Source organism: Sturnus vulgaris, chromosome 4 (genome assembly GCF_052056855.1).
Source record: "Sturnus vulgaris isolate bStuVul1 chromosome 4, bStuVul1.hap1, whole genome shotgun sequence".
Lineage (NCBI taxonomy): Eukaryota > Metazoa > Chordata > Aves > Passeriformes > Sturnidae > Sturnus > Sturnus vulgaris.
Window position 1 is genome coordinate 20,027,325 of NC_142246.1, and position 19,267 is coordinate 20,046,591.

General features: G+C 34.9%; 1 protein-coding gene across 2 annotated transcripts in view; it reads left to right on the plus strand.

The window, feature by feature from the left end:
* Positions 1-14,570, plus strand: part of PCDH7 (protocadherin 7) — a 264,484-nt gene extending 249,914 nt beyond the window's left edge. For both annotated transcript variants that reach the window (XM_088163243.1, XM_014871000.2), the window contains exon 3: positions 10,211-14,570. In XM_088163243.1, coding sequence (XP_088019369.1) covers positions 10,211-10,590 — 380 coding nt within the window. In that variant the 3' untranslated portion in view covers positions 10,591-14,570. The remainder of the gene's footprint in view (positions 1-10,210) is intronic.
* The last annotated feature ends 4,697 nt before the right edge of the window (positions 14,571-19,267 follow it).

Below are 19,267 nucleotides of genomic sequence, written 5' to 3' on the forward strand. Positions count from 1 at the left end.
ATTACAGTCTTTCAGCTATATGTGCTCAAGAGGAATTAGTGCTGTGCTTAGTACTTAATTACTAATGGACTGTAACCCAGATGAATCTGTCATAAATATGGAAAAATTCTGAGCTGATGTTTGCAATTAATTCACTGTAATCTGCAGACACAGCTGAAAAATCAGTGAAAAAAATTAATGGAAAAAATCCCTTTGAGCAGGACATAAATCACACTGAGAGATTCATTATCTTCCTGTATTTTTCTCTTCATTTTTTGAGGTGTAAAGACTTTTCCACATACTTACTATAACAGCGAGATCAATAGCAAATAAAAAAAAGCGCAATAAAAAACAAAACAAAAAAAGCCCTCCTAAAACTCCCTCTTCCCTGAAAAATCTCAGTAAGAATGCATCAGTACTTATAACAGAAGTACAAATTTAGGGAAATTAATTGTGTGAGGTATTAAAACCACCTGTAGGATAATACAATTATCTGTCAGCCAGCACAGCTTCATGAGGCCATAGTCTTGCTTATAAAACTTAACTTCCTTTTACAAAAATATTACCCACCTAGTTGATCAAGGGAAGCCAGTTGATGTAACATTTTGGGATTTCAGTAAAGCTTTCCATACTGTGTCTCACAGTGTCCTCCTGGACAAAAGTTCCAGCACACAGCTGGATAAACACATCATGGGATGGGTGAGCAGCTGGCTCAGGGTCAGGCACAAAGGGTTACAGTGAATGAGGTGACATCAGAGTGGTGACCTGTCACTAATGAGGCTCCACAGGGCTCCATCCTCAGCCCCGTGCTCTTCAACATCTTCATAAATGACTTGGACACAGGACTGGAAGGGACTGAGCAGGTTTGCAGATGAAGCAAAGCTGAAACATATGAAAGAAAGAAATCAGTATTTTCCCTTAAAGCCAAATCTCAAACATGGAAATTTTCAAACAGAAGCCTCAAACTTTAGTTTGAGTTCTTGTCGACAAACACAAGTGGTTCAGTTTTTCTGTTTGTTTATTGATTTTATTCCTGCCATTACTTGTGACAATTAACTGACCATGTGCTTAGAGGGGGTTTGTCTTTTTAATCAGTCACCATTTGAAGCTAAACCTTAGCCATATATAATGCACTTTTGTATTACTTCAACAAATATCAGTCTTATAAAAGAGCTGGAAATTCCATGTCACTGACTTTTTCTATGTATTCAACTTTCATTATCAGTTCTGTATATCCTTGAAGATATTTGCAAGATATCTATGAGACCAAATGACACTGGACATCTTTTGGGCTCATGATTTTAGTTTATAAATGGAAGCAATGCTGCATTCATTAGTATCCCTTAGAAAATATTATTTAGAATCTCTCCAAAAGTAAGTTGTCTGTTGAATAAGATGGGTATAAACTGAGGGAGATGAGGGGAAGTCGTGGTGTTTTCATCTTCTGTGGCAAGAGCACTTGTTTTCCTACCTGGTGTCCATCCCTGTTGTGAAAATACATTATTAAATCCTTATCAACAGGAAATAAAATAAAAGGGAGGAATGGATGAGGTGAGTTAATAATGGCTGCTAGCTACCTGATTCCCTTAGAGCTCCTGCAGTCCCATCAATTTGCAGAAGTATCAAGGAAGTTATGGTGACTTTTGAGCCTTGATTCAGATTTTCTTAAGTCATCTGTAGGAGAGCTGACATTCTAATTGCTCCATAAATTGTTTCAGCTCAGCGTTTGTTAAGCACTGACACATTTTACTGAAAAAAAATAAAGGTATGTAATTTGACACAGTGACAGATTAATACCTTACCATTAGATTGGCAGAACAATTAGACGGTTTAAATGTTTCCTACATCTTAATGTCTGTGCTACTTCAGGAAGCCACAGTAAATCCTGCTTTTTTGAAGGATATGTTGCCATTTCAGTGATAGAAATAAATCAGGCTATCAAAGGATTTAACAGGATTACAAGAAGTCTTGCAGCAATTACATTTAAATCTAGAAAATTAAAATCTGAGGAATTTGGGTTCAGCATGGTGTATTTAGTAGGGCACTCACCACTGGTAACCCATAGGCTGATATTTAGTTCCCATTTTATATATGCAATTGGTTTTGGAAAGAAAATGAAATAATATAGTCTGAACTACAGGATAAATACAATTTAAACAAGAGAAAACTTTTTTTTTCCTACTGGACTTTCCTATTTTATAATGTTATCAAACTAGTATTTGTCTAGAATTAAGTCTGTTGAATTTGATTTCACTTAGCTATAATGTTGTTAAAATTTATGTTGTTGCCCTCCACTGACAACCATCAGATCAATATGATTTTGGCCCATAAAAGTACAAGTATGTTTTTAAAAAAAAAAAATTCCCCAAACCCCATCGATCTGTTTTTAATATAAACTGTCTTAAGTTAGTTGTGAAATACTGGTGATTCCTTGAAGAGCATAGATGCAATATTATTGAACTGGTATAATCACTAATTTAGGCAAGACTTTTTTTTATCAAGTTGTTCCATAATTAGTTGAAAAATATTATACTTTAACCTGCTAGAGGTAACTATGATAGAAATAACTATAGTTCTGTGGAATCTAAGTCAAAAATATTATTATTTGGGTAATATTTCTTTATTACTTTGGTGTTATTTCTTTGGTTACATGTCTGAGTCATTTTAAGTAGCTCAGAGGTTAGTGTAGTATGTTTAATAAGTGTAAAAAAAGCAATCAAAATTTTATGCATTCATTATCTTATTACTCTACTCCTCCCTAAAACACAGACAGATAACATTGAAGGGAAGCAAAACAAAAATATTATATAGGATGTAAACACTTGTGAAATTATGATTCTTACACCAGTTTCAGGTTTAATGGACTTCAGAGGCATGGTATGTTTTACACCACTACAGGTAGAAGCAATATTAATTCTTTAACTTTGTGAAGCAACTAATTGTAAAATAGGATGAATGTGTTTTCTCTCAGGAAACAAGATTTTATAAATGCTAACATATCATGTTGGAACTTGAGAGTGGAAGGTATGTTTTTATCATTACAGGCTTTATGTTTCTATATTCCTTTGATTAACACTTGAGTTAAGTGGTCCAACTATTTCTGGGTTTTGCTTGTAGTTTTATTACCATAAAATTTTAAGGAGAAATCTAAAATGGATTTTTGGTTGAACTGAGGCCCACTGTCTGAGGTTGATTTATTACTGAACAAGTCAAGAGTCTCGACCCAGAAGCAGTAAGGAATTGGATTGAGGCCAAAGTACATGAGAGCTGGCAATCACATCAACAGAATTGTAGGGCTGAAGGCAATCTTTAGAGCTCATTTAGTTCATCCTTTCTTAACCAAGGTATGATTAGTCTATGTTATCCTGGGAAAAATGTTTCTAGATATTTCTAAAATTAATGCCAGATTCTGTAACCTTCCATTACTACTTCAAAGATTTTTCTAATTTCTAACCTGATTTGTCATTGCTGCAATCAAGACATTACTCAGGTCTTTTTAGCTATGGGCATGCAAAACAGATTGTTTCCACTCTCGTTTTTTGTTCTTGCCTTTTAGGTACATTAACAGTGCTCTTTTCTACCGTATCTACTTTCTCTTCTCACTAATTCACTTTCATTCATCTAGCATGGACTTTTTTCTAATGTTAAGGAATCATTAAACTGTTTCTATTTTCCTATGGCATTGCATTTAGCAGCATGTGTTTCCTTTAACCTGTCACTTTGGTCTCTCTTGAAACTGCTAAGTATTAGGACTTTGGACACATGACAGCAGTGAGTCTTACTGGTTTTAGGGACTTTTTAAAGTAGAACTTTTTCCACCATTTTTCAATTAAAGTGTTGAAAATTCTCATTTTCATTCTATATTCTTCATTCTTTATTTCTATATTTCTTTCCTTTGCATTAAAAAACAAATTTTCAAATTAATTATTTTATATCATTATTTTATACCTTGTCTCACAATATTAATCATTCTATAAATATATATAAAACTTTTCTGTACTTTCAAGTATTTTCTTAAGCACTGGAAAGAATTTTAGAATTAGGCATGATATATATGAAATTATTCTAGTCCAAAAGCAATTAATATATTCATTACTTCAGTGTAGTTGGCATATCTCAAGCAGTGGATTTGTGTTTGACTTTATTCAGTAAGACTGTTTTAGAGATGGCATGCACTATCTCTGCAGTACACGATAATGCCACATTCACAATGACAGCAGTCCAAGCCTTGGGGCACTAAACGCTTCTTGAGATATGTTCAATTGCTGTTTAACTGTATTTAGCCTAAGGTAAGGAGAAAGAAATTGCTGATGCTTTCAAACATGTTTAAGTATTTTTATAGTGTCTTGGTATGTCAGAATATGCCACAGCAAAAACTGGGGTGCAGTTCTTGAATTACTGCAATTAGGAGGCTAGAATTTTATCAACAGTACTGTTGTAGCTGTATATCCTTGAAGACTAGCTTTCTTTCCCCCCCCTTAAACAGTGATTTTCTACAATATGTACTCTTTCAGCTGTTTTTTACATTATTGTTGCCTGATCATGTAGTCAATACTTGTTATGCTTTCAGACCTCTATTGTGTCCCTGATCACACAGCTCATAAAATAGTCATGGCTTTTAATATAAAAGCCATGTAAATATACTCCACTTTAATCATATAATGGCGTTTCACTTGCATTTTGGATGGTCTTCTGAATGTAACCTGTTTGTGTACAGAATGCAGAAAAATGGGGCTCATCTAAACCACAGTCTCTTTCTTTACTATATAACTGTTCCTATTCTTTTTTTATTTTCTCACAGTAGCTGGAACTACTTCACATGCACTTTTTACAGGTCCTCAATAAATGGAACCATGCAGGGATATTATGGGCCTGTCAATGTGGAAAGCAAAATCTGCATGTAGTCATTGATTTGTCATAGATACTATTTAGAACTCATATGCCAATGATTCCTCAGGTCCTGTGGACCCAGCTGCACAGTTTACAGAAGTACTGTTGCACTGCTGTAGTACTATATGGCTACTGTGGTTTTGTATTCCTCCAAGGAAAAGCTCTAAAGTTAGGAATCCTTTCTGCAAATGTTCAAATTATTGTGTCTAGATATACTATCACTATTAATTTGGAAGGTTTTCCATCCCCAGGGACAAGTGGAATAGAGCTTTTGCTAGCTTAAGGACATCTTAAGTCTGTTGTTACCATCATCTTTGTGTGTGGTTTACAAAAATAAAAAAAAATGAAATCTTTTTACATTTTCTCCAGTGTCTGTGCTAGAACCATGTCATGACTAAATGTGGGTCTATAAAATATATCGTACAAGAATGGTTGTTAAAAATTGTGTAGCGTGGAGCCAGAGTGAGCATTCTTGACTAAATTTCTGCAATGTGTGTATGAAATAAAAACACTTAACTTGTAATATGTAGAGTCATAGAATGGATAGGGTTGGAAGGGACCTTAAAAATCATCTAGTTCCAATCCCCTGGTGTACTTGTTGGCTTCTGAGTTTGTAATACTATTTATGTCCTTGATGAAATATATTAACCTCTTTGATTAGAAATGGGAGGAGAGAAAATAGTGGAAAATTGCTTGGTTGTAATATTTGAGTTAGTTTCTTTGGCATTAAACTGGAGCTAGAACATCATCTTTCCCCTGTCCAACCTGCAGTGGTAGGCGCCTTCCTTTTTTGATAATAAGCAGCCTTACTGGCCCTAAGGAAACAGTCAGCTACAATCAGTAGAAACATTAGCATACATATAAATATATCCAAACATTTACATTCTTTTGTATGAAGATTTATGGAAAACATAAAGCATATAACTGTCTCAGATTTTTTTTAAACTTTAGTAACTCTTCATCCAGCAAATCCTTATACATTTGCTGCCAATTTCTAAGTTTTATCATGTAACTTTTAAAATTTTGTGGTGGAAGCTTCTATCAGATACAACGACAAAATAGATTTTGAGGCCTTTTAAATTAATTATTTTCAATTTTTTCCCAAGCTGAAGTCTGGTGAGTGAAATCTGTTTTAAAAGTATTGATTTTTGAAGTCTCCGTTTACATGTATACTTAAAAATTTTCCAAATATCTTCATTTTAGGCCGTGGGTTTACAATGGTTGTGTGAAGCAATACCTAGTTGTGATCTAGAGACACCATGAGAAGATATGCTTGAAAATAAGAGGATACCTTCTGATGATCTTTTTCTGCAGACAAAAGGCTGAATTTGACTAGTCTATCTAAACTCTTAAAACCTAATCCCAAATCTACAGATTTCTGTATAATAAGAAATACCACATATCTTTCTCACTAATTAACAATGTGATGACTTTTTTTGGTTAATAAGTGGCCTTTTAAGCACAAATTTAACTTGGTTTCCAGATATGTAACTGCAGAAGGGATCTGTTGTGCTGCTACTTGATGACTTGCCAATTCTGCTGACAAATTGCTGTGTCATATTCCACTGGACTTGTCAGCTCTCAGTGGGTCACTACTAGATTATTTAACTTTTTTAACTGAGAAGCACTTAAAAAAGCATTTCACTTAGAAATATATATGCTTCGATGCAAATTCTACTAGAGGACATGAGTAAGTTTATTTTCAAATTTAGAGATTGTTCAAAATTCCATGGGCTAGGTAATTTAAAATGCTAAGTATAGAGTCCCTACTCTGCAAAAGTGGGTTGATCTGTTTCAGTGAATTAGCAAAAATGCAGTTACTTATTCTGTAGGTGAAGTGGCATGGCAGTTTATCTAAATTAGAGGTTAAATCACTTTTATCAAGTGAACTGTACAGTAAGAACCCCATTTTCCCTTAACCGACTAGTTTAGGCATGACAATCTTTTAAACAGGAGAGCAAGTCAAATGCAACAGGTTTTAAACCATGTTTGATTAAACCTGTAATCAAATGCTGTACTGATTCAAGCTCTAGGAATAGATGCAAGAAAGCAGTGGAGGAGAAGGCTATATTAACTGTAAGTGTCAAATCTCAACTGAAGGTGTTCAGAGCACACACATACACTCAAAGCCCTTCCATGAACACAGACAGCATCAGGGGCCTCATTCTGTCCTCTTCTCTGGCTGGACAGGATGACAGAGCACTAGTGATAGTGGACACACCCATATCTATACCTGCACTCATAATAGAGTGACCATTCCCAGGAATGCGTTAGAAAGGAATTTAATAAGAGGACAGGACAGATGGTGTTCATCCAGCACAGAAAATATCCAGACAAACTTATTACCCAGCAAACTATTTCCATGTGACTGGCCCTTTTATCCCCTTATATCCCTATTTCTCCACTATCACCTAAACTCCTCACTTGTCTTCCCAATGGTTTCACCCCTAAACATCATCTAAGTCCTTTGCTATCCTATATTCCTTTTCCTCTTATCTTATAATGTGCTCTGCATACCTAGACAGCAATCCCCAGTGTTACACAGAAAGATGACTTTTCCTCCTGAATCCTTAATGAGTTCCTGTCTGCTACTCTGCACCTCTGTGTTCCTCTGGGCCTGGACAAATGGACCTTTGAGTGTCTGATTGCCCTATGGTGGGCCTGGGTGGGTCTGTCAGGGTATTATTTGGGCTAATATTGTTCTTCCAGTGTCCTCTGAGCTCTTCTGTGGGTGTGAAGATAAAGCTTATCACATAACCCAACAGGGCAACTCAGCAAAAAACTGACTTGGAGGGTTTTGCTTCTTAAAACAGCATTATAAGGCTGAATCATACATTAATTCCTCATGCTTTACAATAAGGAATTCCAGTATTTGTCCAGAAGTGAATAGGAGAAGAAATACAATGCAAAATGGTACATTTTTTCAAATGCATGATTCAAATACCACCAGAAAGGGAAGGATTTTTATGTACCCATGTATTGCCGACTCAACATTTTTTTGAGCTAAAAAGAGTCCATCAGATATAATGAGATGCTAATTGTTTCAATCTGAAAAAGAAACCCACATTCAAACAACAAAAAAAGAAAATATTTTCAATAAGCATATATTCTGATGTTTTAAATAAAGGTCAGATACATTGCCTTGATCAGCAGTTGCTAATATTATGTCAGAGTAATAAATGAAATACTTGAAGCAAGCATAATATTTAATGGGCGGGATTTTTTGGAAATAAGGTTCTGGTTTGAATAGTTTATGGAGATTTTAGGGAATTGGCTGTATTGTAAAAATATGAAAAATTCTGCTTAAAAATCAAAGCATAACAGGGCAGATGAGCAGTTAATTATGCTTCTTATCATTAGGGAGAGTTAGAATAATGCTGATTTAGCTGACAAACAGAGGATTTTCCCATATTCTGTGTATGTTTGCAGAACACAGTCATCTGAAAACTGATAGGCTGATAAGTTTTCATGGTATTGTGTTCTTCAGTGTGGAAAATATAAAAATCTAGACACCAGGGTTGTTTTCTCATTAAAGTCAGTAATATTTCATTGAAATATGGAATTTTATAGAGTATTCAGAATACATACTGTAGATTCTATAAAATGATGACACTTGTCAGTAGCAAATAGTGTACACATTGTTTACAATAATGCAACGAGTTATTTATTAAATTAATGTTTAAATGAGTGAAAAAATCAGGACAGGATGAAGATAAATCTGACTTTCAAGAGCTTTTACAATTCTATCAGGATTAAGTCCACAGATGTTGAAATGAAATACGCTTTCTCTACAAGCACCTGTTGTAAATATTTTAAATTGAAGTGGTTTATTCTGGAAGACCGAAGGATTTTTGGTTGTGGGGTTTTGTTTGTTTGCTTGTTTTTATCTTCAGTAGTGGTCTTTTTATCAACTTATAAAAAATTTACAGGGAGAATTGTCATCATTTGAGAAGGTACTCTGTAAGCCAAAATCAAAGAAAAATAGGCAAAAAAAAGTAATGGAATGAAGACTGTTTTGAAGGCCTTTGAAAGAGTTTCTATAAGGCACATGCTATTACAGGCAAAAATTACTCTTCACAAGAACTTTGGTGTTGTAGTGGGAAGGCAGAAAGTTGCCACAGCCCATATGAAGTACCTGACCATCTTTCCATGTTGAAGATCCCTGCTCCCTTCTAAAATAATTGATTTTTTATAAAACAAACCTGAATATTTCATTAAATTACTCATATCATATGAGAGTCATATCAAACAAACTTGAAAAATTTATTTTTTTATTTATGTTCTTTGTCAAATTTGTTTGAATATCATGTTGTTACTTTGCAGGCAGTTTCAGTTTTTCCTTTAGACCATAAAGTGCACTATAACTGAATAAAAGCAAGGTTTAAGAATTTCACCAGTTCCTTAAAATAGTTGAGGTAGCTTTTAAATTCAGTTGTATGCAAGTATCAAAATGCAAATATTGAATATACCTGCATTGCAAACAGGTAGGAGTCAATCCTGCAGGCCCCTGAACTTTGCTGGTTTTCAGTGAAAGCTCTTGCAAGTACAGAAAATTTAGACATAGTGGACAGGAACAGGACACCTTCTAACATAGCAAGTCAATATAAAATATTTCTCTTTAGAAATATTCTCTTTAGGCAGCACTCAGATTCATCCCATGCCCTACCGTACACACATACACACAGAACAGCTTTATTTGTACTATTGATAAAGTTTATAACCCACAGCAGAGGGTTTGTATGCTTCTGTAATTACTCATTGTACCACTAATGTAACATATTGTGGACTAACAATTCAAGTTGTCAATCCTCAGAATACAAGTAGAGGTTTGCATTATGTGAAAATTCAGTCCTTTTGTCAATACCAGATCTGCTCATTTGCAGAGCATTAAGTATGTTTGTAAGTATTTGCAAGGTGCAGGGTTTCAGGATCCTCCCACATAAATTCAGAGCATTCTCTACAAAAAACTTCAAGGAAAGGTATTTTTAATAATTTCTAGAAAATTGGCAGTATGGAATTAAGTGTTTCTTTGACTCTTTCAGACATCAAAATTAATTCAGTACCTAACGCCAAATACTTCTGGAATTGATTTACAGGCACAAGAAGAGGATTAATAGCCTTTTTTTTTTTTTTTTTTTCAGTTATTGAGGTTGAGAATAACTGTACAGATCTGCTTGTTGCCTCTGGGCACGTGCAATGTGAAAAAAATTATTACTGAGGAACTTACCGCAACATTCCTACCAAGACCTTTAAAAATACCGTTTGTGAATTTAAGGATTCTCTGTTTCAATGGAAGTCAGTGTAATATTAATTTGTAAACATAACTCTCTTTTATTTTCAGATTCACGGCCTCTACCAGATGTAGCCCTAACAGGGAAGTGCACCCGAGAATGTGATGAATATGGCCACTCAGACTCCTGCTGGATGCCAGTCCGCACTTCTCCGGAGAGAAAGCAGAAGAGCCAGCCAAAACTCTCCACTTTCATGCCTGTCGATGAACGGGGCAGTCAGGAAAAGCTGGCCAATGGAGAAGCCTCCCTCATGGGTGATCGCAACAGAAACCTCCTTAACAAAAAGTTGACCTCGTCCTATGAGACCTTCAGTGCAGCTAGTTTCAGCAAAAATGAAGAAGGCAATCCAGAGGATATCCCCCTTACACAGACAGGGGAATACAAGCCATCTCCTGTCAATACTCTAACTAGAAGAGAAGTTTACCTGTAGGCTAAAAAGCAGCAACAAAGTTCTTTCATAATATAAGAAAGAAATGGGGCAAAAGTCTTAAAATCACAACAATTTTAAGAAAAATGTGAAACAAAAAAGAGGGGGCCACCAAAGAGACAAAAGATCTGCCTGCCACTTCTGCCTCCATAGCAGGCATGTAATTATACTGTCTGCCTGACTATACTGTACAATGTAGAAAACATTGTTGTTACTTGCATGTCTAATTCCCCCTCGCTGATTTTTATTTTCCTAGATCTATGGTTGCAAATTCCTCCCATAGTAGCGAGCTTGATTAAAAAGAACACAACACACTGTTGTTTCCCCTCTGCAGAAGCATGAACTAAGCCACTTATTTTGTTTGTTTGTCATCTGGCTTGTTGAGGATAACAGGTCAGGGAAAATGTATTCAAAACATACCATCTGAATATTGCTGATCCCCATCAGGGACAATCCTTCAGAAACCATAAAGATATAGGATAAATATAAAGGAATAATCATTAATAGGCACTTTGTGAAGACCACAGCTTTAATATTCTCACCTCTCATCTGAGGCTGAAGCAACAGAAATACATTCAGCCTGAGACTGCAGTCAAAAACATGGCATACTTTCCTGTGATTCATGAACTCTGGTTCTGTTTTATCCATTGAACAAACATGTCTTGCTGTGTCTCTTTCTCTCTTTCTCTCTTGTTCTCTGTAATGATTATTTCAATGTAAACACAATTACTAACACTTATGCCATAGGATAACAACGATAAACTGTTGAAATCATTATTTTGGGCAAGACTAACATTTAGCTGGGAAGATTGTAATAACAAAAAGGCCAAAGATCACATAATGGATCAGGGGAACTGCTAAGTATTGGGGCTTGACTTAGAAAATAAATGTATTCACAAAAAAACACATGTACTCATAATACAGCTTCAGTTACATTCTAAGCAGCAGCACAGTTCACAAGCCCAGATGACAATTTTTTTTTCCAGTGTGGTTCAGTTGAATGCCCAAAGGAACTGATGCTTTTTATTTTTTTTTTGTAATGACATGATATATTGCAGCACATGCTGCATACAATATGCTGCATATGCTAGTTCCAGGGAATTTTTAAGATCAAAATTAAAATATAATAGTAGAAGAGAAGGCTATGTTTGTGGGAATGCTTGATGGAGGGAAAAAGGTGGACAATGGAATAATGCAGTAACAAGAGAACATTACAACTTGGGTACAAAAGCTTCTTTTCAGATTGTAAGGCACTGTTGCTAAGTCTGGCCATCAGTGTTGCAACTTACCAACTGCATCAATTATGTCAAAGATGATGATAATGAAAGCTTTGTTGAAACCAAGTGCATTAAAACCAAGAGAAGTGCAATACTAAACTAAATGATATCAAGATTCAGAACATTTAGCGTTAGTAAAAAATGGTCTGATCAATAGTGATGTGATACCTAGGAGGTCAAGATGAGCTAAAAGGAGTCCAAGCTACTGTGATATACAAGAGCTGTAACAATTCTCATGGTGAGTGCTTCTTGAAAGGAAGAGGAAATTAAACAGGGTTTTGTGCAATAAAAGCAACAAAACATGCAGAACATCAACCAACTGCTTTGTAGTTGATGCTGTAGTAATAATCACAGACCGAGCTCAGACATTCAGACAAAAGTGACAATCAAACAAACGCAGCAAGGACAGCTCAAGGATGGAGAAAGCATTCAGATCCCTGCCTGTTGAACCTGGCGTGAAGGCATGGCTATATGGTTCTCTAGTAACTGTAGTCATAATGTAGCTTTGGGTAGTTTCTTGCTTTGAAGAATTGCATAAAAATAACCTTAAACAGCCTAAGGTAGAGGTTGGTAAATCAAAACAACTCATCACATTTCCCTTTTGAATTCACTTCTCCATTTAGTGGGTTGTGCCATTACTGGCCTTTTCATTCTCCTCTCTAAATTTTACTTTCTTCAAGTAACATTAGTTCGTGTATAGCAGTTATGATGAATGGGCACATTTTAGAAAGAAAATATTAAAATCAAAGATTAATAATGATTGAACATTTTTATGTTTAATTATTTAAGTAATATGGAGAGATGCAAGCTAGTACTTTGTTATGAGACTGCGTATAGCAGTTACTGCTTTGTATAATCTGTAAGTACCTGTTTAAAAATGCTTCTAAAATGCTTATGTAATGTAAACACAGTTTTCTTGCACGTTTCAACAGAATACACAATTGCATAACTCAGATGTTCAACAGAACTTCCTTTAATAAGATTTTATTTAATATTACACACAAGAAAATAAATTAGGTAGCTGGGTTCCGTATACTCTTAGACACTTTTTCTACAAGGCTAATAATACAGGTCATAGTGGACCTTCAGATTAAATGGATCAGCAGTCACTCACCAATTTTTGCACCACATAAGACAGTCATGAAATAATTTTCTTGTGTGCATCTCCTTAGATCTAAAATGCGTGTGAAATAATTTTTTAAAAATTCTATCTACTGTAAGTATTCACAGTAATTCTTGTGGAACTAGCCACTATTAATATGCTGATTACTCTTCTGACCTGGCATGACATACAAATATATTTTGTGTTTGTATTTTTCCTCTTTATTTGAAATAGGTTAAATCTGGTGCCACTCCATAAATAGAGTTCTTTTGTATAAAAAATAAACAAATAAAGCTATAAAAAATAATTAGGGTGAATGCAAAATATGCAACTGTGCCTTTTATACCTATTATTATGGTAAAGTGGTAGTTGGGTTTGGACATTGAGGGGTAAGGGGCTATTCCCAACTTTTTTGAACCTGTATATTTACCTGTGTTTATTTTCTGAGAAATTATAAATAATATATTTAAAAACAAGCCTTTTGCCAAACTCAGTTAATGGACCAGTCTTAAGCATTATTAACACAAGGCTGTGATTTAAGTAGGTCTTGAGGATTTTTTAATTACTATTTGTGTGGGGTTTGGGGTTGTTTTAATTTGTTTTTAATTCTGCTGCCTGGAAAAAGTATGATCAGTCTATATGATAGTTATTTAGCAAGGTGTCACCAGTTCATGTTGCCAGGAAAATTGACAATTTTTTTAATAGCTTTTAGCCTTCATCACATTTTAGTTGTACAGTATAGAAATCATCTTTTTCTTTCCTTCAGTGGGAAACTCAAATGGGCTTTGCATGTATTTTACATTAGGGCACCTTTATAGATTGATGCGTTAATATATAACTTTATATGTATTAGAAAGTTCAATAGCTTTGGTCTAAAATCTAAGGCTTATTCCAGATCTCAGACCCACTATGTTTATTGAATATGGTTTCTGACTGGCCTGCTGCCTGAGTTTCAGGAAAAAAAAAGTTAAACATTATTTTTATGTGGGGGAAGAACTTAAATGGGATTGAAATGATTGGCTGAAAGGCTACCCTAGAAGTTGTCAAGCAGAAAAATAATGAATGTGGATAAAGGTCTTGCCATAAATCCAGCCATCACCCAACACTGGTAAGGAAGTTGAACAATGAAATATTTTTCCTTCTATTTCATTGGTGATAAATATTTAGAATTTCCTGAAGAAAAGGAGCAGATGAAAAAGCAATAGAAATGAAAGCTCATCAGTTAAGTTGTATTACTGACTGAAAGAGCATAAGCACTAGGAAGAGGACAACATTCACCAGCTACCTGGGGTATGCTTTCAGACAATTTTTCCTAAATTTTAAAGCACTTGCATTCAGTGTGGTACGATCTGTTTGTAATAATAATCATTGACTATTGTTCTGCAACTTGGATGTTGATATTGAAGCAGAGAACAATTTATCATTGTTTATTATGAGTCACTATGCACGCAACTATGCTAAACATGGCAAAATGTATTAAACGCTAGTCCACCTCTATTTATGAAATATTTACATAATTTAATTTGCTTTTGTACAGTTTTATGTAAATAAATTGCTTGTCATTTTTGTCTCTGCAAATTAAAATATAACATGTTCAACTGGTTGCCCATTTGCCAGTTTACTTTCTTGGACAGTCTATTCCAATTTAACTAGATTAAATCACATGCTAGTTTCAATATTTAGTGGTATTTTGAATGGCAAAGATGACACTGCCTTAGTAACTGGCTACAGATTCAGCTGCAGAGGTAGCTGAGGTTTTTACCTGTTTTCAGAGTAAAATTCAATAGATGCAAGGCTATTGTCACCCAGGACAGCACGTAGCTATTTTCATAGTAGAAGTAGAGTACTTGTAACCTGAACAGTTGCTTCTGATTACTGTTCAAAAGGGCTTATTTTTAAGATGTGTTAAAAACCTTCCTATTAAGTGGAGAAACAAGTCTTTAGTAAAAGTCCAGATATTTCCATTATGGAATAGCAATTTTCTTATTATCAGCAAGGCTGCTGTTTTTTCAAAAAGTTTTGAACTATTAACAAATTCTAAAATGTCAGCGGAGTGTCTCTGCCGAGAAAAACAACACAATTAATGCAGGATTTCAGGGGAAAAAAAGGGGAATAAAAGCCTCCAGTTCTGTCTGGCTGTGAATCAAATTATCCATCTCAGCATAACTGCGGATCAAGAACAAATTCTCCTCGAGAAGAAACATCTAAGAAGAAAGAGTCCATTCCGTAGCTGTCTGGATCAAACAGTCTTTTTGCCTTTGTTTGCTTGTTTGTTTTAAAAGAGCAGGTTCCACAACAGCCATTATGTTGGGATTTGCATCAGTTAGAATATGTGAAAAATGTGTTTGTGAGGAGAGGGATTGAAGGTAAAAACTCCTCTCACCCCTCTGTGTTATGCAAAATTCAGAATTACTACAGTGACCTTGCAAACCACTAAATAAAATTTCCCAGTAAACATCACAGAAAGTGACATTTATATCCTTTTACCTTAGTTTCAGATTAGGCTTTGATTTTTGTAAATAGAAACTGGCCAGAACTTTTTTGAAAATAAACTTTACATTGCAAATTTCTTTCTCTGAATGTGCTTTAAGTTAACATTTCCTAGTCTTCGCTAATGAATGTGTCAAAGAAGATTCCTCCTTCCACAAGCAGAAGTCTGAATCTACAAGCCTATGGAGAAAGTTTAATTCACCACCTGACCCTGGATCTCTCACGCTGCACTTGAATGAGCTACCCGTCCACCTCTTTCAGCAGTAGCAGTATTTTAATGAGTAACTTCAATCAAGCTTTCAAGTTTATTTTTTACTAGTTGTAGTATACAAGGCATGACCTTATGTTTGTTTGTCTTTTATCTGCATTTTCTTGTTTACCCACTGCACCCAAGAAGGTGATTACAGAGAGATAAAATAAATTTCCTGAACCACTAAGAGTGGTAAGAGAGGATGATATAAACTAGCAAAAGCGAACAATTTATGCTCCCCTTTAACCCTGGTTTCGTTTCTCCCTCCTGCGTTGCAGTAAATTGTAAATCTTATGCAGAGACTAAAATTAATAAATGTGACCTAGGCAGAAATAATTTCTTGTCTTTATTGAGCCTCCTGAGGGGAGTGTATAGAAGATGCCTAATAGTTCATAAATATGCAAATCATCTAGCCTTTGCTAAAAAAGACAGCAATGCTAGCGTTAGATGAGTGTATTCCTTAGTAAAATCACAGGATTCTAGTCAGGCAGTTCATACAGTTATTTCTTCTAAAGCAAGTACATCTGGTTTAAAGGCTGAGATACACTTACCAAGAAACTGGGGGTGGGGGTGACAGGAAATGCAAAATATGCAAAATACTTGTTCTGTACTTGTGTAGAATAGCCTCTGGGGAAAAGAAGGGTACAAAGAACAGCAAATAGGTATAATGTAATTGGTACAGAATTGAGGGAAATAGATCCCTTTAGGAAATTCAAACCAAATTAAGGATTCAAAAATAGGGAAATATTAATGCATAATTTGTAGCTATCTATGGTATGGTACTATAATGTATAAGAAAAGATTTTTTCTAATTATAAGGCATGTGATTCCATTTAAGGTAATGTGTCTAAAGATTTAGGTAATGGTTAAAAAATGTTTATATATTTGTATTCCTTTTCTGTAAGCTTGCTAAAGCAAATTTGAGCAGGCTTCTACAGCATTCACTGTAGGACAAGTTTTGGAAAGGCCAAAGAGGCAAGATATTGTTTTCATATTTCTATTCTGTTTTCAGGATAACAACCAACTTTTTCATGTTCATGTTATAATAACAAATTAAAAAGATCCCAACACTTCTCAGCTTTGCTTTCAAGGAAAACACTGAGGGAACAAAGAAGCCAAAGTAGTATAAAAGCAGGTTTGTATCATGTTAACTACTCCTTCAGTAAATTCAGACTCGGTAAACTGTAGTGTCATGAACAGAGCAACTTAAATAACAATGAACTATGTAAGTTTTTCCCAATCCTGTTGGCAATCAGCGAAGGAAGGAAGGACTAGAACAAAAGGAAAAAAAAAAGGCTGTGTCTTTTTACTACCTACCTCTCAACGATTTCCAGCATCTACGGAATGCCCCAAATAGCAATACTGGATTCTACCATTTCCCCACAAAACTGTACACATTTACCTCTTCCAAAGGTACTTGCAGGTTTTATAACTTGTAGTAAGTCTACTTGGGGAAAAATCATCTTCCTGACTCTTTTTCTTCTTACCTAGTAACTGTGTTACATGATTCCAGAAAATGAAGTTGATTCTAAATTTTGCAAGGTTATGGTGTTAGTAGTTTGTTCGAAATTAGTTGAATATGTATTTGATAAGACAAGTAGAAATGAAGAAATCAGAATAAGATATTAATCTGAAAATATTAACAAACTGCTGCACATGCTGCAGTGGTTCATTATTTAGGCCTGATCAAAAGAGAAAAGGCAAGTAAATTCACAAGAAAAAGTGGATGAAAGGATAAAAAAGTTATAGATGGACAGCTTGACTAAGTGTGTGTTTGTATGTGTATGTATGTACACCTCTTGCTTTTGAAGTAGATTTTAAGATTACAGAAAATTCTTTGTCATTATCCAATGAATCAAATCCAGAATACTAGACAACAAAGACCTTCAGTAGGAGGTCCTGTATTTATTCTAAGGTTTAGTTAGACAGAACAAAATGCACAAATTAGCATCTACCACTTCGTCTGGCAGTGTATGGCGACCACAGAATCAGACAACTGGATAATTACTGAACCTGCTTCAGCTTCTCTCTAATTTCCTATCTTACATAAGGTGCTAGAACAAAAGTCAGAGCATATTTTTTAATCTTCGTCTCCTCTTGCTGACAGTAAGTGGAATCAGAATCAGCTTGGTACCTACTTAGCTTTTCTGCACCTTGCACTGAACTAGAAGAGAGCCCTGGAACAACAGGTGACTTCATATTCTTTTTCAGTCTGACCTCTGAGCATCTGGCAGGCATCATGTTGCCACCCTTATCTTTGGGAGCATAAAATTATGGTAGACTCACTCACACATAACTTAATGTCTGAATATTAAAAGGTGGTAGAGCAAGAAGTATGCCTTGAATTTAGAATATTCTGGTGCTATGCTGATTAAAAAAAAAAAATTATCCTGAATTCTAGAGAGGGTTCAAAAGCTGCTCTGTGTGATAAAGAACAAACCACATGGCAGGTACAACCCTAAAATAACAAGCTCTATATTTCTACTTTAATTTGTGCCTTATGTAGAGACACAAGGAAAATGCACAAATGCTCTCTGGCACAGGTTCCTCTGAAGTACAGAGCTTTATAAATGCAAGAAAGAAGAAATTTTTTGCCCAACCCTAGTAAGTTAAGCCTGTTTCAAATCAGTTTGGATCCCCAAATGAATATTCTGATTATGTTTATGACTCATCAGTGAAATGATGATGGCTAATTAATGATACATCTAGTGTGACATGCTCATTTAGGAAGGCATAGAATTAATAGAGGGGATATGATGCAAAAGTGCTGGCTAGAGAACAAGATTTTTGCACTAGAAATTCTATAAGGTGCTATAATATATTGGCTACAAATATTATTAAATATTAATATAAAAGTTAAATATCACTTTTACATTCCAAAGAAAATTCAGCTAATCAAAATGAGCATTCAGAAAGAATTAAGGGTGAGAATTTGGCTTGTCATGGACTGGGGTAACATCTGAAAGTTACAGAATATTGTCTTCTGTACTGAGCAACTGCAGATAAAATAAATTAGCAACATTTAGAAAAAATATATCTTGTCTGCTTTCCTTACACATTAATGGGATTCCAGACGTTTAGCATCACTGAACAAAACAGAATGAAGGCTTAGAATTAAAGAAGGGTTGTCAAAAAGAATAAATTCTTCTGCTTAAATAAAGATGCAAGTGCATCATTAAGATTTTTCACAATTCTGACCTTTCTCCTCTAAATAGATAAGAATATAAATACTAGAAGATATACTGATTAGGGTGAACAAAATTATACAATACATAAGGTAGGATTCTACCTAGAGAAGCCCAGGGAAGAGAACTGAGAGGTTTGAGAGAGAGATGTATGAAGTCATGAAATTATTAATTTTGCTTAACAAATCAGCTATGAGTCACTATAAGAAATTATGATGCACTGGATTCAAGGTATATGGAAGTGTATTTTCTCACACTGAATCAAACAACTTTTTGTCAGAGATCAACTTTTGGGATGCACCCAAGAATTTAGCTCACATAAATAATAAAATAAAACCCACAATAATTCTAGTTTCATTCTTTTTATGAAGGATGT